Consider the following 17,984-nt stretch of genomic DNA (forward strand, 5'->3'; position numbering starts at 1 on the left):
TGCAGTCACCCTTTAATGTGCTCTGATTCCCTTTTCGTGTTGTCTTTTTTAAGCCAAACTGTGTGAATTTGTTCCGAGCAATTGGTGAGTAGAATTTGTCTAATTATGATGTGTAGTTTTCCAACTGATCTTTACTTTTTGTATCGTAGTCTTCTAGCATATCTGTTACCTTTTGCTCCATGACATTTTTCGTATTAAAAGTAAGCAGATCTGAAGTTGACTCCTCAAGATAGGGATTGCCCATCTCTTCAATGGTTCGGGTGAGAGAAATGACACCTTTGAGAAATGCTTTCTGTGCTGATGGTGTTGCTTCATGATGATTTAGGGATACTTTCTTTCGACTTTTAGAAACACATTCATATTCCTGTATAATTCTACAGACTTCGGGGCCTGCTACCGTCCATCGTAGTAAGGCTGATTCGTGTTCTGTGATTCCAATTATCTCTCTATCTCCTTTCATAACAGCATTATTCTGTTCATGGGCTTGGTCAATAGCAATCGCAGAATATTCTCTGTTGGCCTCATGAATCACAAACTTCCCTTTCATGAACTGCTTAAACATCAGGAAATTTATCTTTCAATGACAGCATGTCAAGTAGGTGTATGGTCAGCCACCTTGAGTAGTGAGTTCTGTCACCATTAAAGAACTTTGGAAGGAGTATTGCCAGAGCCTCCTTGTACCCTGGAAAATTTGCTTTCCCGCAGAGTGCCCACAAAACCCAGCAATGAGAGTTCCAGATTGAATGCAGTGTACCAGTAGTTGAACATAGGAAAATCATCCGCTTTTCTGGCGCACCATTCTTTGAATTCCACCTCATTGTAAATCCAGCCTGGTGTCTCCACTTCTTTCGCAGAACGCATCAATGCATACAAACTACACGCTGTGACCTGGTAGATGCGTCTAGTCTTTGCTACATTGGATGCAGAAATGAAAGATTCTGCTGTATCTGATGATGCTACCTTGGCTTCTTCAAGAGCAGCTGTCCAGCCACTACCTTTCAGAAATGTACATACAGTAGAATTCGCCTATAACGGCTTCGTTTATAACGTCAATTCGCCTATTACATCACATTTCGCTCGGTCCCGGCAGAATTCCTATCTTTTACGTACATTGTAGTTCGGCTACAACATCATCGCTTATAACGTCAATTCGCATGTAACAGCACCCTTTATTGGTCCCCAGACGTCTTTTGTTCGTTTATAACGTCACTTTAAGCCATCACCTTCACCACGAACGGTCAGTCTTTTAATCCAGTTAGCGCTGCTGCTTGCAAAATGTCTTCCCTTTATTTTACTACGTCGTTCGCAGCAGGGACTTTAATTAACTTTTTTCCCGCGTGAAAAACTATCACGTGTAAAAAGCAGCTCTACAGCTGACCTTTAAACAACTCAAAGCAACAGTTGTACGTGCAGTACTGTATAAACTAATGAACTGAATTAACTTTTTTTCCCCGCGTGAAAAACTATCACGTGTAAAAAGCAGCTCTACAACTGACCTACAACTCAAAGCAACAGTTGTACGTGCAGGACTGTATAAACTAGAAGCCATAGTTACACAGTAGCCTACAGTAGAGATCTCTGAAGCAAAATGCCAAACAAACGAAGACATTTCCCTCTTTGGAAAAAATATGAAATTATTAGCCGATTCAACAGCGGTAAGGCTACAAGCGTATCAGAGCTTGCAAAAGAATATGAAATTCCGAGGTCATCATTGCAAACAATCTCTTTCTTCAACACCTCTTTCTTTAATCAAAAGACAGTTTTGGAAATAGTTTGCGGTAGTTCGTCTATATAACGTCAATTCGGCTATAACGTCAGTTTTTGCAAATCCCCTAGAGGTGCCGTTATAGGCGAATTCTACTGTAATACTTTTAATGCAGCCATTTCAATGTGAAGACCACCCATGATGATGACCAAGTTGCCGTATTCATCAGGCCAATACCATTGCACTTGTTTAGATAGTGCAAAAAGAGGTTGGTCAGCTGTAATGACAGGTGTTTGAGACGGATTAAGATACGACATAGTTTGCTGGACTTGATCCATAACATGCTTTATTGTAGAGTAGACACACTGTCTGCTTTATCTCTCAACAGTGGTGAAATGCACGAAAAGCTGACGTCGAATTTGTGATTTTGTATCTGTGAGGCATTGAATGCGGACCACGTTGCTTGCACCTTGTCATCATATTCTTCAGTGAGAAGTACGTGGTCAAGCCAGTTGAACTGTCTGTCAATCAAGAATAAAGATGGGCTCGGTGGTTTCTGTATGTCATACGCAGGTGGAAGTGTTTTTTTAGCGAAAAATGCAAGTTTGACAACCGTGTACGAGTCAGGCAAATCTGGTATCTTCTCTACACCTCGGATAACTTCCAGTTTGCTCTGTGGTATTCCACCAATCTGGCTTTGAAAATGTGAAATACTTGTTCCCTGGAATGAGCTTGTTGCTGTTGTCGCCGAAGGATTGTGGTCAATGTTGTCAACTGCCGACACAGTAAAAGTACCAAACTTCAGCTTTGGAGGACAAACAACACCTATCTTTACAAATATGTTGACTGTTGTTTCTCCGAGTTGGGTTGACATCTCTAAAACTCTGTCATAGCTGATACTGAGTCCATTCTCAAAGAGTGTATCAATAAGTCGTCTCTTTCGTGTTTTAGAATACACTGACAATCCGAGGAAAACAGGAACCGCAGGCTCTCTGTTCTTTGAATGTAGCTAGTTATCTTGGTAGCTAACCAATAGTTATGCACAATACTTCATTTCTGACGCCCGCGAAACATAATTATTTGTAATAATTGACAAACCAACAATCAGATTTTACTACAAATACCACCTCTGTTTGCTCGAAAATTTTATTCTAGAGACGTTCGAGTTGTCTGTCTCTTTTTAAATACACTGAATTTGAGGGTGAACAGTAACAAGGGATTTTGCTGAGGCTATCATTTTTAAGTAACATATGACCACCCTTTTTAGGCTAAAAACACTAAAAAACGTTTTTTCCCCTGTTTTTGTGAAGATTTTTAATGAGAGGTACAATCTTAAATCATAAACACTGGCTAAAAATGACACAAAAAACATTTTCAAGGTAGTAAGAGATGAAAAACCCCTAAATTGCTTTATAAAACAACTTTCCTACGTCAGTCCAGGACCGGCATGGCGGCCATTTTGAATTTTGACGTCACGGGCCGCTATTTTGAATTTTCGTTTGGTCAATTAAACTTTTGAGATCTGCATGGTCCAAAGTACATGTATGCCAATTTTCATGCTTGTGTCACCAAATGAAGTATTTTACGAGAAATCTAAAGTTATCCGCTTAACTAATACGATAATTGGCAGATGATAGTTGTTCACGTTTGACCTAGGTTGTACCATACAACATTGTGAACTTCGTGACGGCGGCTTACCAAGGTGCCCTCCGATGGTTGGAGGGTAGGTGAGCATGGATGACAACTTGTTGAGAATGACGTAAAGGAAGCGGACCAGGCACTGGTGAGAGGCCTCCTGGGCCAAATCAAGCACCGACTTCTTGAGCTCATGTTCCAGGTCGTCCACCACTGCCCCATCGGGAAGCTTGTGCCGGCTGAAACAACGAGCAGTGATGAGTCAATGACAACAATGAAATGCCGCTTCGTGTTCTGATGAAGCGCGCTAGTACGACGTACGAAACGTTAACAATGCTTCATCAAATATCAACTTATGAGGCCAGACATGGTCTGGAAAGAAGAACTACACAGCCATTATGACGCATAAATAATTTCGATCATACCTTGACGTCGTAGGCTGGTCAATGATGTCACAAAGGCTGAAGAACCGTTCGAGGTGGCGGTCGAGCGTATGAAGAGTAGACACCCCGTGGATTGCTATGCTGGAACGCAAACACGATCGTTACAATAAAGCAGGTTAAGTGGAATCAATGTAGGCCAGAGGTTCCCAACTTTTACAAGACCAATAAACCTACTGTAAGATAGCGTGGTAGACGGCCAAGTTCACAATGATAACAAACTACGAAACTAATCAGCTCTCGGTTGATACAACGTTGTCTCAACATGTCTTCTGCTCATGGTTGTGAAGACAAACCGGGACCACTGCAGACTGCAAAAAAGGAGGGAGCAACTGACGTCAGAGGTCGATTAAATAAAATTAACCGTGACATGAATTAGAAATTAATCACTGATAAATGTGCCCATTACCTGAACACTAGGCGGCGCCCATCCACCCATTTGATCCCAGATATTGCGGAATCGGCGGTCTGCACCGAGTAGTGAGGAGGGAGCTTGTCAGTGGCAACAGGAAGCGAGATTTCGCCAAGACGAAGACGCCCATTGTGTAGCAGAGGCAACCACTGGCAATAACAATGTTCACATTAACTGACATCCGACTGGAGCGATCCCAGTGGTCCTCAGCAGACCGTTCTTTTTATGCTCATTCACTCCCGGTTCATGCTTATATTACTTCATTGAGTGTAGGTTCGTTCATATCGCTGGTTCAAAAGAGTTAATTTTGTGAGGTGATCAACTGATCATCGTACAGGGTTAATGCAATGGAGATGGTGTTCCGTTCCAGTTTGTTTGATCTCCTTGGTTGAGAGATAGCTCGTAAAGGTTTTAAAAATACGTTTGTTTATAAAGTCCACATTAAAATAACCGAGTTGGGTTACCGTGTATCCGATCGGAGTTTCAATGGGAGAGAGGTCCTGCTTCCGCTGGCAACTGATGTGGAAAAAGGTGAAGAGAAGGTGATGACGAGTGACCAATTTGGTAGGAAGTTGGATTTTTATTTCTTCGTAAAACTCGGGATTTCTTCAACAAACAAAAAGTAAATCAACAAGTTGTAAGAGGGGGTGCACCTACATCGGATTGGCCCACGAAACAAGAGAAGGGACCACAAAGCATCAACAGTAACTTTAGAAGTAAAGAAACACAGCTAAATCAAAAATCAAAAAATACTGGATCATAGAGTTGGTGGGGTTCCATCAGCTTATTCTTTGGACGAAACATCGCTTCTTGAATACCGGCGAGTAGTGGCCTGGGGCGGCCATAAAAATCCGAGGACGTAACTAAAGCCACCTCCCAGCTAAAGGCATGGGCGGCCAATAATAATGATCTAACAATTTAAGTTCGGTATATGCACATAACTTTGGTGTGAAAAGCACTCTTCAGCAAAATGATTGGAATTGAAATTAAGATCACAACCGATTAACGAAGCATCATTTTAATCAGCTTAGGAGTACTGCATCTTACAAGATTACCGTCGTTTTAGAAAACTTATTAAAAGTTAAATCCAAAATCAAGTTTTGTTTTATAGTGCATGTGTTCGTTTATGACTTGCCCAGTGGCTTTTTTATTGTTGCGGTCCTTTACAAATCTGAAATTTTGAATTTGGCCCCGCGCTGAAAAAGGTTGAGAACCAATGCTCTACTAGACAGTTAAAAAGATGGCGATTCGACAACGTATAAAAGCATGCGGCTGTGTCCTTAGCATGATACAAAAAGGCATGCCTGAAGGACAGGTGGACACAAAGATTGGCTTCCTTGCCTTCCTGTTCACTTAATATAAATCTTCAGCCACTGGGCATCAGCCTCAAAAATAATCTCATCACATTGATCGCTCATGGTTCCCATCCCCTAGGTTTCCAACAGAATGAGGAACATTCAACTCGATGATTCGTTCCAGCCATGAAGAGGCAGCGCACTATTATTATTAATTGAGGCAAGCGCCTTTCGTTATAATGAATGCAACTTCGACCATGCACCATACTTGTTGTGGTATGTAACAGCAGCGTACGCTTCGGCGACAAACTCCGCTCCATTAGACTTCCCATAGATGAGCGGCAGTGCATTGTGTGGCTCCTCGCAATCGAGCACCTGCACCTTCACAGCGATGTTGCGCGAATGGCCAGTCCTGTGACGACACAAACAGCTATTATCGAGTCATCTGCCCGTGCCAACATCGGGCGGGAATGCAACGACACATCGTCCAATTGCTCTTTACATGTCACCGGCAGCCATCTGTGACATTGTACCAAAAACTATTTGATTCCCATAGAAAGCAACCCGACCGAATAAAACAAAGTTGCTACTTGTTGGAGAAGTTGATGCTTTGCGGGTAGACATAGAGCAAATTCCGATAAATCACGTGGGGCGAGTTGAAACCACGGGGAGGAAACTCCTGGATTTCTCTGGTGGGCCGGCCTCGTTGGTCAGGATACGGTTTCACCTGAATCATAAGAGTGAGGTTGCGGAAAAAATCGATCAACAACCAAATAAAAGTAACGCATTGTTCATATGAACAATATGTTCAATTGTTCATTACTTAACATTGTGCAAGTAGACGGAGGTGGTCATCTCCAAAAGACATGTACAGTGTACACTTACCAACATTTGCTACATAAACAAACCGTGTTGCATTTGCATATATTATTTTATTTGTGCTGTATATATATTAGGGTGCATCAAGCCCCTCATGAAAAAATTTTCTCATGGCACTATGTATTAAAGTTGTACTATCTCTAGAAAAAAATCAATTGCAAAATATTACCAAATTTGTATGAACTCTACTGGATCCACATCGAGCTTGAAAAAAGTCAATATAAAGATATCTCGAATATTACACCTCTCAGATTTTGCTGAAAAGTTGGCATACTTTGCCTTACGCTACCGAACGAAAGAATCCCAAGTTTTACATCAATATCTCAAAGGGTACGTCCATGGCGGCCATTTGAATTTCTAGTACTACCCTCGTTTTTGACTTGTCGGGGTAGCGTATAGCAATATTTGCCATTTTCCGGGCCCCATAACTTCTATTGTAAATGTAATCGAAAACTAAAATTTGCTGTGCTGAGATGTTAACAGTGAAGCTGAAAGGTTAAAGCAAACATGTGATGAGACACTCTCTTCTGGACAAACTGCTGCAAAGACACGATTGAAATCAAGAAAAAGCTTCCTAACACACGTTCAGTCACTAATCTCAACATAAAAAGAAACGAGGCTTAAGCAATGGAAACAACAATTCGAGAATGACCTATCACACGAGGCATTCCATTTAAATCATCAGACTTTTTTTCCAATTTTGTAACCATTAGCCACAGATTTTGCTGATTTCCGTTTTCTTCTGCAACTGATTGTCATTTTCATTCGGTGTCTCCTCCTCAAGCGGTGGTTCATGAATGATTATCCCATTCCTTCCAGACTGATTGGAAAGAGAAAACGACTTATCTTTACATTCCTTTGCTTCGTGTCCTTGCCTACTGCAACGATTGCACCACTTCCTTGAATCTTGATGATTTCTGTTAGTCTTACTCCGGCAGTTAACAGCCTTATGACCTAAGCGCTAAACCATTACAATTAAAACAACGCATTTCTCTTGAAACAGCACCTCCTTTAAAACTATTTGTTTGCTCCTCGTCAATATTACATAACAACGTCTCTTCGATCGACAACTTCTCATCATGAGCAAATAAATACTGTTCCGCCATACTGGCTATACTATCTTACTATCTTCTAGAATCTAGAGCAGTGTTTCCCAAACTTCTTTTTAATAGCGCCCCCCTGGACAACGAACAGAGTATCAAACGCCCCCTTCGACAAAAAAAGTAAAATCAAAGTTATTTTCCATTCATCACAACTTAAAGTCCAACTTTAATGAGACGGATGAGGTTGGTGCAATGTCATCAGTCATCGGGTTTCAGTTTGGATAGGAACAATCTTAAGTCTCCCAGTCTAACTATGTCAAGACTTTTGTTATCTAGCAGCGTTTTCACAGCACTGAAAACTCCACCAAGTATGAGCTGGGAAAGGCAATGATAAAAGCACGTGAGGGTATTTCTCTTTGATTTGGTTCTGTAGCCAGAACGATTGATACGAGATATTGAACTTCGGTTTGAGTGCAAAATCGCCTTGCAATGTTATCAGTTCCTCCTCAAGAATTCCATGTTCGGAAATATCACAGAATGGGTCGATTATCCAGTCATGGATTTCTAACTGGAATACATTCTGGAATCGAACTCCCATGCCTTTGTGTACTTCTTCGAGATGATTGCTGCACGTCTCTACATCAACATCAGATATGCCTTTGTCACTGGTATCAAGTTGATGCAAACTGGATAATGGGAAAAATTCTCGTCTAGCTAAATTTCGCTGATAAAACACGAGCGTATTTCGTTACCCTGAAGGGATAATTTTAATTCATTAAATTTGGAAAATATGTCTGACAAGTTTCATTTCTCACAACCAGGACGTCATTCGCAAGGCCAGGGTCACAACTATTTAGAAATTCTACGATTGTTTCAAACAGCGAATAAAATCGTGCAAGGCAATTTCTCTTGGAAAGCCATCGTACTTCGATGTGGAGTAGTAAGCGCTCAAAAGCTTCACCATTCTCATTGCACAATCGTTTGAATAAGCGTGTATTCAGAGCGTGCACTTTAATTTTATTCACTGCTTTGATGACAGTCTTCAAAGATAAATTAAGACGAACGCTAGATCAAAATACTCTCGGACTGTAAGATCGGATTTGCGTAATCGCAGTGTTTCAAATTGTCATGCATTACGTTATGACCTCAACTAACTTGTAAGGCAATGCGAAGCGACATTGCCAACCTAATTGCCACAATATCTGCCACAGAGCTCTTATAGTCACCGTCTTCTTTTGTATTTCTTTGAAGCAAAACATGACAAAAAATGCTTTGCAATCCTCTTCTTGTAACTGCCCCGATTTACTCTCAGCGCCCCCCAATCGCCCACTTTATAGCCAGCGTCCCCTTCATGGTTGCAAACGCCCCCAGGGGGGCGCTGGCGCCCACTTTGGGAACCACTGATCTAGAGTCTTTGGATTTCTTTCCATTAAATAAACAGAAAGATCTTCCGAACATGACCAGGGCTGCGATTTTTTCTTTCTTGTCGAACCACAAAAATTTTGCGTTTGTTTATCGAATAGTAATATGACGTCATAAGAGTCAGACAAGCGTTTGGCCGCGTATTACCGCACAAGATGTGTGGTATCAGAGTCACTTACTTAAGTTTTTAATCGCACGTTGGTTGAGTGATTGCAAAGGAGTATCAAGCGCTAAGTTATGTACCTACCGGACGTGTATATTATTTGTTTTGCTCCGTGAAGAGAACTGTTGCAAACGCGAAACTGGGGATCGCAAAAAAAGCCCTTAGGCTTAGGCTAGCGTAACCTACTGCGTGCTAGAGATTTTTTCCTTTGGCAATTATACAATTAAAACAGAACGCTTGGTCAAGACAAATAATGTAGCCTACCGTGTGGGCTATATCTATTGATTATGACAGTATGCAACAAAATACTTGAACCCGCATATTGGTTTGTTGTATGAAAATGACATCAAATAATATAATATTGCTATATATCGCGACCTGCGAAAATGCATCTTCCTTTACGCAAAACAAAATTATCAGGGGCTGTTGGCCCACGGGCACTTCCACATTATCAAATCTGGCCCACTTGGGGAAACGTTTGGACACTCCTGTCCTATGGGGTTGTTTGATGTTTAGTTGCAGTTTAGATAAACCTGCTATTGCATTCACCGCTCATTGCATGTAAAACCACCTTGTAAAGCCTGAGCTAGATGCGTTCTCAATTCTACTGCTGAAACACATACATGTGATTGACAGCAGCGACTAAGGACTGGGTAATATTATTCGATGCATCTTTTAAGCTATAGAATTCTAGTGTATAGATGAACTCCCCTATAATGTGTAAAATTTCCAAAGTAGCCCACCACAGCGTGGTTCTTCCCTGTGAACCACTTTTGTCTCTTCGCATGCCAATCAAAACAACTACCAACCTTAAGCAGGTCAGGAGTGATGCAGTACGGGAAGTTGGCATAGCACGGCGACACATCCACCTTCATCTTGCCTGGGATACACTTCAACTTCTTGAGCACGCTTGTCGGACGCTTCAAGTCAACCAGAAATTTGAACAGGTCCTCATCCTTTAGTCTCTCGCTTTCCTGTTGCAATCAGCATCAAGTCAAAAACCTTTCTTAACTGACATCACATGGCGCCACCACCATAACCGTCAAAAGAAAGCAAAGAAACACCGATGACCTGTTTGAAGAAGCTGGACACTGTGAGGGTGACAGGTTTGAAGGAGGACAACATGTTGAGCTCAGCTTCACTCAGACTGCTCTTCCTCGTTGATCCTCCATGCTTGAACTCCAACGTGGAGTTCTTTGAACCTCCTTCCTCTGTGGATGTAACATGTGGTTACTATGACAAACAAGCTCGTTACTATGACTCACACCCTTTGTGTGACATAACAATAAGGAAATAATCAGATTTTAGTCACTACTGCAATGTTGCTTTGGTTGCAACCGTTTAATGTGTGGGATGCAACAAACACGCCACAGACGTTAACAATGTCCAACCATTGTCACCAGAAGATGGGTGAGGCAGTGATCGACATGTTGGCAACAAAATACCTCCAGATAGTAACAGATCCAAAGGGGTCCTTGGTCTATTGCCCCTCCCTCAGACTGAAAGAAAAAATGCGAATCTTTTGCAAAATTTCCTTGTTAGCTCAATCACACTGCATTAACCAAACTGGAGGTGTTTGGCACGTCGTGCGATTGTTATAGCAGCTGATTTAGGGGGAAGTTGCCCATGTGCTTATCAAAAACATAAAAAATCCAGTGTTTTGAAGTGAAAACGTTGCTTATGCAATTACATTAAGTGAACCATTCAATTAACATATTCCAGAGGTAACAAAGGTATGTAAAATGTAAAAACGGTATGTAATGTAAACGTGAGCTATGTCTTCACTCTCGAACAGTATATAAAAAAAACAGTGATTCTCAAACCACGAACCGCGAAGGATTGAAAGTTGGGCCGGGATTGTGTGAGAATGAAAGAACTAAGACAAGATTAGATTACATGTGGACTGCGGAAATGGGTTTGAGAAACACTAATTCATGGGGAAGGTGTGGGACAACTCGATTCTTTAATACGTAAAAACTATGAAAAGAACAGACCAAAGTTTGCACACATTGTGATTGCAAGAATACACATATTCTAAACATTAGTAATTTCAAAGTGGACACTTTTCGACTAAATCCCTTCACAGTCCTCATCTTAGAGCACAAATAAAATACTAATTTCAGTCGTTTGTGAGTCACAAAAACTCACAAATTGTCACAATCACAGATAATGATACCCAATCTTGCAAATTAGGCGTAAAAACATGTTAGCAACGTTACTTTTATGCTATCCGGTTAACCAACAAAATTATATCCGCATAACAAATAACAAAACTTGTGCCGGTTAAACGGCTATCTGTCCTCTACCGGATAGTCCAACCCTATTGATGACAAGTCAACCCTGGATGCCAACCTGAGGTCTGAGCGTTACTGGTAGCTTCCTCCATAGGACGAAGGTTCTTGGCACTGTTCACGATGTTGAGGAGATGGATGGCTGTCCAGGCAAACGGCATCCGGTACCGGCCCAGACGATTGCAGTACCACCTGGAACACGATAACTAGAAGTTCAATTCCGAAGATACGTTCCTGACAAAAAGTTTTTTTGGAAATGAAGACGGTGTCCGATCAAGCTTAAACCTTCATGTATGTCGTTTTATGACTATTCGCCAGAAAGAAAGTTTGTAGCAATGAAATCGGAGAAAAAGTCCAAATTTCGACCCACCCTATTATTTAACAAAATAAATCTGGTTAGCTTCCACTTTTGGGTTCAGCTTTTCTACATCTACGTTCTCAGCAGATAGAAAAACCCTTACGAAACAATGGCTGCTCACTTGGCGTTCTGTTTGGCTTTGTCCTGCATTTTTTCGGTGGCATCTTTCATATATGGTTCTGCACACTCACTGATGTCACCTTGTTGCAAAACCTGAAAGAACACGCATCAACCAGTGTCGGTTTCTCACGATTCATTTCAATCGGTAACTTTTCCACTGTTAGCAACAAATTTAAACACCCACGACAAGCAACTACTCCTCATTATGGTAGCCACTCACGATGAAGGGATCATCTTCAAGTTCATGGAAGTTAATCTTTTTGGAACAAAATGGGTTATTTTAACAGGAATTAGGACACAAACACGTCAAACCACAATTCACACGAGACGTGCGGTCGTTAGCTAGAAATATCTGTCTAAGCTTTGAACAATTAGAAAGATTCTCGAAGCGACAATATTGTAAAAGTTGCCCAACATCCATGATAAGTAACTGAAGGTTGGTTCTGTTGAATGAAACGAGTGTTCATACATCGATAGTTGGATATATCTGAAGCCAGTTGATGACCAACCTTTTCAAGTTTGATCACAATGAATATGTCGTGGGAAGGCTCCGTGATGGAGAAGATGGCGGTCCGTGCCAGAGTTGATATAGAAGGTTGCGTGCTCTGCAAAGCATGCGCTATGTTATATCGCACTTAAACACAATCGAAAGTATTTAAATCTTAACGTTCAAGGATCTCAACCTAAAACATTAAGATCGACATTGAACTCTGAGGCTGAAACAATCCCAAACAACAATATCCAGGCGAGATAAAAGAACAAGTGAAGAAAACTTAAGGCAACTAAAAATAAAAGAAAACTTGAAACACAAACCTCTGATCCTCTCCCATTACCATATCACGATGCATTATTGTTGGGTTGTCAGAAAGCCTCGACCCAAATATCCCAGAATTTTATTAACTATTTATTTCTAATCCAGAACCTGGGATTATCTGGATTCATATTTTCCAACCAAAAAGTTTGTAAAACTCTGAGAATTATCAAATCTACATCAGTTGAGGCTAAAAATTTCACCTCCTTCTCCACCGCTGACATGAAGGTCTCATTAATAATATTCTTGTTTCCCGTTGACGATTTGTTTTAGTGAGATTTTTGTTAATCCCAGAGAATTCTAGAATTGTACTACAAAAATCTCGGTTCTGAAATCTATAATTTATTCTGGAAAACTCATTTTGTTGATGACACCACCTAGTGACCACATATTACCTCATTTCTGAGCATCTTCCTTGTGGCATCAGAGTTAAGATCGAAATGAAAATTTTCCGAAATTTTCCTTTTCATTTTTGTATCATAGAGAGCGATTGTGGCGAATATTGGCTCAATGTCCAATTCCAGTCTGAAATGACTTCATGGAGTTAAAAGGGAAGATTGCTTTGTACAACTTTGCACACAAAAAAATAGGAATGGCAACAGAGTGAACATGATGCAAGTTGAAATGACACATCAATTAGTTTATCTGAAAAGGATTAATGGCGTTTTCTAATCAAGCGCTTGATAACTATCAGGTTAAATGAAAAATGCATGAAGTCCACTCGAATCAAAAAGAGACAGTGGATTGTAATCAAAGACCTTTCTACCAAAAACTGAACAAGGCCACTTACTCCAGACTGAGGCACTTCACCAAGAGGCGATGACCAAAGTGCTGCGAGGGAGGAGGTGGCAGGGTGAGCTTCTCGATGGGAAACTCAGGGTCATCAAACCCGTTGGTCGGGGTGGATGAAGTCGTCATTTGAACCAGTGATAGGAGACCAAAGAAGTTATCGCAGCGATCGCGGGCGCGAAGTGACGCATTTGTTTCATCAATCTCTTCCTGTAACCATGACAATGGCATATGATGGGCCTCAGTTCTTTACCGCCTAATTTTAGCTCAAACAACAACTTACTGTAAATAACATAAATAAGTCGTTTAATAAACAGCTCTTACTTCAAACAATACAAGTCTAAAAGTGATTAAAACATAAGATTAATCAACGGTAAATTGAAAAACGTTTGATAAAATTAAAACTTGATTCTACAAGTCTTACAATGCTATAGATGAGAATCAAGTCTTCAATCAAAAACCTTCTATAAACATGACTAACATTTATGGGCATGATGAAACGATGGGAATGAAGAACATTAATAAATATATAATTTAGGTAGAGAGGTGATTTTCTTAAACCATAGACAATTACACCCTAGCAACCACACAGCATTTAACATGAAATACAGGGTGTTTCAAGAAAATTGACATCATCGTACAGTCTTGTAACTTTTCCAATTATCGTGTATACAATCTCAAATTTTAAAAGTATGTACAGATACAACATAAAATTTTATCTTTTAATTTTCAGGTGCTTTTCTTTTTAGATGTAGAAATACCATACAATAGCGTAGAAAAAGCATTTTGTGTACTGGAGTAGCCTATGCTAGAACAGTCGAATAAGACTGTGCAGCGTGCATTTGCGCAACGATTTGGAACAAAAGGGCCAGATGGAAAGCAGATTTGGACATGACATAAAAAGTTCGAATGAGAAGGTTGCTTAAGCAGAGTAAAAGGATCTGGGCGGAAGTCAACGCCAGTAGAGAATGTAGAGAAGATTCGCAGAAAACTTGTAAACAGTCCACCAAAGTTCATAAGAAGTGCGAGTTTTGAAGTTCAAATTCCCGCAACAACAGTGTTCTAAGGAAACGATTGCACAAGAGACCCTACAAGCTGCGACTCGTCCAAGCGTTCAAAGCAGACGACAAGGTAAAACGTAAGCAGTTCTGTATTAAGATTCAACAGAAACTGGAAGACCAATTTGATGAAAAACTTCAAACAAAGTGGTAAAGTGAACAGGCACAATGTTCGAATTTGGGGTGAAGAGAACCCCCATGCCGCAGTGGAGCATGTGAGGGATTCTCCAAAAGTGAATGTTGTTTGTGCAATTTCCAAGAAACATGTTCATGGCTGGTTTTTCTTCGAGGCTGATGTGAATAGCGATGATTATCAACACATGCTGCATACCTGGCTTATGGATGAACTCACTGCAAATGAAGCGGAGGACTTCATTTTCCAACAAGACGATGCTCCATCTCACTGGAAGCTTTCGGTACGAGCTTACTTGGATGATAATCTACCAGGAAGATGGATTGGACGTGCCGGTAATGATGACAGTGTGCTGCTAACATGACCCCTGCGCTCACCCGACCTGACTCCCTGTGATTTCTTTCTTTGGGGACATGTGAAAGGTTTAGTGTACGTATCTCCTCTGCCCGCAAACCTAGTAAAACTGAAGCAAAGAATCACTACTGCGTTGGAGACTGTTACAGAAGACATGCTGCAACGAGTTTGGGACGAACTCGATTACCGACTTGACGTGTACCGTGTTGCTGGCAGAGCACACATTGAAAATTGATAGTGTGCAAATGACAATTTGATTTGATAATTTGACATGAAACTTAATATGTTTACTTCACAGTGTAGATTCTAACGATCTGTTTAAGCCTGATGCTGCGAGTTTTCGTTGTGGCAATATCGAAGTGCACGAGCTTTCGGAACACAGTTCCCTAGTCATGTGCTATGACGAATGGTGTTGAATTCAGTGAGTGGTTCTTTCATGTGGCTCTTTGGTTTAGCTTGAGGCTGCCGGCTGTTGCGTTTCTGTGCTGTTAGGCGCTATTGCAGGGAACTGTGTTCCGAAAGCTCGTGCAATTCGATATTGCCACAACGAAAACTCGCAGCATCAGGCTTAAACAGATCGTTGGAATCTACACTGTGAAGTACGCAACGATCATGCTGCTAAAAGCGAAACTCAATCAACTAATATGTTTACCCTTGTACCTGTCAAGTTTCATTGGTTGAAGTACATACTTTTTGAGATATTTAAGTCTCAAATGATGTCAAATTTTTTGAAACACCCTGCATACAATAAAGTGAAGATAAACTATAAACATTCGTAATTTATACTTTACCTGTCACTTTATTGTACTAATAAATATTACGATTTCGTTCCTTGAAAATAATATGCCACTCCTTGACCGCTCATGGTGCCCTCTGCAGAAGCTTACTTGGGGGGTAAACTGTAGCATTTCCTTGATGATGGGGTCAGCAGGGGAACTCTTCAAGTCCACGACGCTCGATGTGAGACTTCCACGTGATATGGCGTGCCCTGATGCGCTCTCTTCGGAGGTCTGCAAAACTTGTCGAATAATTTGTTGCTCTTGCAACTTTCTTCTATCGCTACTTCATCAACCATCTCAAGATTGCAGTGGAGTGCTTGCTAGTTTCGACAGGATTCCCTGCACTCAAACTGTCTGTGACAACACTTTGTGAAGACCACTCACGATGATTCCTGCGTATATTTGATAAAACCCCACAAAGCAACGCATCCCATATTTTACTCCACAAACGAACAAAGTAAAGCTGTGCTATGTTCTTTTATTTTAACATAGCCATCAAAGTAATTGATTTGCAGAATTTTGAACTTAAAATATTCTACATGAGCAGTTTTGTAAACTATTTGCCAAAATTCTCTGTTATACAAAAGAAAACTTCAATTAATTTGGTTAGAAAGTTTTGAATTTTTTCTGTGAATAAACAATGAACAGTAAACAATGAACAGTAGGTTTGTTATAGGAACTGGCTTTACCACAGTTTCACGTGAATCACCTTTTCTTGGGCAGGTTCTTCTTCATCTCCGTCAAAAGTGAGTCGGGGAAGTGGCTTTTCCGCCGCGACTTCTTTGTCTACATTGGACGAGATGTATTTCCGCTTTACTGTGGTGTAGCCTTGGGTGAAAGACCTGAGAATTCTCAATAGTGAGTGAACTGCATCCAAAGAATGTAGTGAGAGCACGAAAATTAAAGTTACTAAATAACTACAAGCTAACTCTCGAGCATAAAAAACTAAAAGGTAGTAGCACAAACCTAATAATGGCATTTTCTAAACTCTAAAATTTTGAAGATTTTTCGAGTATAGCTTGTCAGAAAGTATAGAATGCTCATAAAATGCTGCAAACAATACATTCGATTTGAGAATACATGAAGCGGTCGCCATCAAGATCGAAAAATGGTTCAACAAATCAACAATCTTTGAGAATAAGAAGTGTTTGTTTGTTCGAAATAAAACAAAATTGTATAAAAGATGGTTCTTTACGTAATGGCGCCATCATATTATGTGAAAAATATGCAAACACAGCGATGACTGCTGAGATGAATTGTAGCTGCGTTACTTGATGAGCTGTCAATCAATGCAATTTTGATACAGTGTCTTGACAGGAAGATGATCACCGAGTACGACGAGTAACTTGAAACGAGTCACAACGATGGGCACTTCATTACCTTCGCAACTTTGAATACTCAAGCAGTTCCATTCAACAAGTGGATATTATAATAGTTAAATATTTTCTCAAAACTGAAATTGTTTCAAACATCTCAATGTAACCGACACTCGATCAACGGCACATTTTATGTATTAAAGAAAAAAGTTCAGGAAATAAAAACGGAACAGGTGGAAATACGTCAGGCTTAAATGTGTTGAAAACACTATTGACAATTGGTGTATGAGTTTCTCAAATGCAAATTGTGACATGTGCTATGGCATGTTGAGATATGTAAAGGATTCTTAATATTTGTGAACATTGTTTCCTCTAGAAGAGAGACTGATTAGCAATAACAATTACACCTTGCAACCAATAATAATAATTGTGTGTGTTTGTTTTTATGTTGCAGTATATCCATCGTAGATTAGCGTTGCTCTCAGCGTTTCACAAAGCAGTACCAGCACAAACGTGTACTATAGTGGCGCAACCGGGTCAATTAATTTGTAATCGAATGCCAATCACCTGTTCCTTTCTAATTTGCATTTTCAAGAACACTTATTGCCCATCTGGAAAGGACTGGATAATGATATTCATTTCGAAATCCAACCTGACAGTTTGGAATAGTCTTCCTGTCGATTCTTAGACTTGTTTCTCATCGCAGTCCACAATATTTTCTCTGCCATATCCAGTAAGACAATCCCAACGTGTTGATGTCACCCATAAACTCCAGGCAAATCATGGCAACAAACCACTAAGTGAAGGTGCATTCCAAATTGCGATATTGCTGCTACCATTGTATGACATTAATTCTAATTCCACACTGATTGAACAAATATTATTGATGCGAGATATGATTGGGGCCGGCAAAACATAAATTCACTGTAACAGAATGAAAAGGGTAACCAAATGTGTGGCCTATCGTTTTAACGTCGCTAA

The 17,984-nt window shown here is 40.4% G+C and overlaps 1 protein-coding gene across 2 annotated transcripts in view; it reads right to left on the bottom strand.

The window, feature by feature from the left end:
- The window catches only part of LOC145778909 (dedicator of cytokinesis protein 7-like), a 99,300-nt gene that overhangs the window by 67,926 nt on the left and 13,390 nt on the right, over positions 1 to 17,984 (bottom strand). For both annotated transcript variants that reach the window (XM_082590500.1, XM_082590499.1), the window contains exons 5-19: positions 16,397 to 16,529; positions 15,796 to 15,918; positions 13,365 to 13,573; positions 12,970 to 13,099; positions 12,273 to 12,368; positions 11,765 to 11,856; positions 11,347 to 11,477; positions 10,066 to 10,205; positions 9,804 to 9,968; positions 6,078 to 6,214; positions 5,756 to 5,899; positions 4,657 to 4,798; positions 4,190 to 4,341; positions 3,766 to 3,864; positions 3,404 to 3,579 (exon numbers count right to left, since the gene is read on the bottom strand). In XM_082590500.1, coding sequence (XP_082446626.1) covers positions 3,404 to 3,579; positions 3,766 to 3,864; positions 4,190 to 4,341; positions 4,657 to 4,798; positions 5,756 to 5,899; positions 6,078 to 6,214; positions 9,804 to 9,968; positions 10,066 to 10,205; positions 11,347 to 11,477; positions 11,765 to 11,856; positions 12,273 to 12,368; positions 12,970 to 13,099; positions 13,365 to 13,573; positions 15,796 to 15,918; positions 16,397 to 16,529 — 2,069 coding nt within the window. The remainder of the gene's footprint in view (positions 1 to 3,403; positions 3,580 to 3,765; positions 3,865 to 4,189; positions 4,342 to 4,656; positions 4,799 to 5,755; positions 5,900 to 6,077; positions 6,215 to 9,803; positions 9,969 to 10,065; positions 10,206 to 11,346; positions 11,478 to 11,764; positions 11,857 to 12,272; positions 12,369 to 12,969; positions 13,100 to 13,364; positions 13,574 to 15,795; positions 15,919 to 16,396; positions 16,530 to 17,984) is intronic.

Source organism: Aplidium turbinatum, chromosome 10 (assembly GCF_918807975.1).
Source record: "Aplidium turbinatum chromosome 10, kaAplTurb1.1, whole genome shotgun sequence".
In the NCBI taxonomy this organism is placed as follows: Eukaryota; Metazoa; Chordata; class Ascidiacea; order Aplousobranchia; family Polyclinidae; genus Aplidium; species Aplidium turbinatum.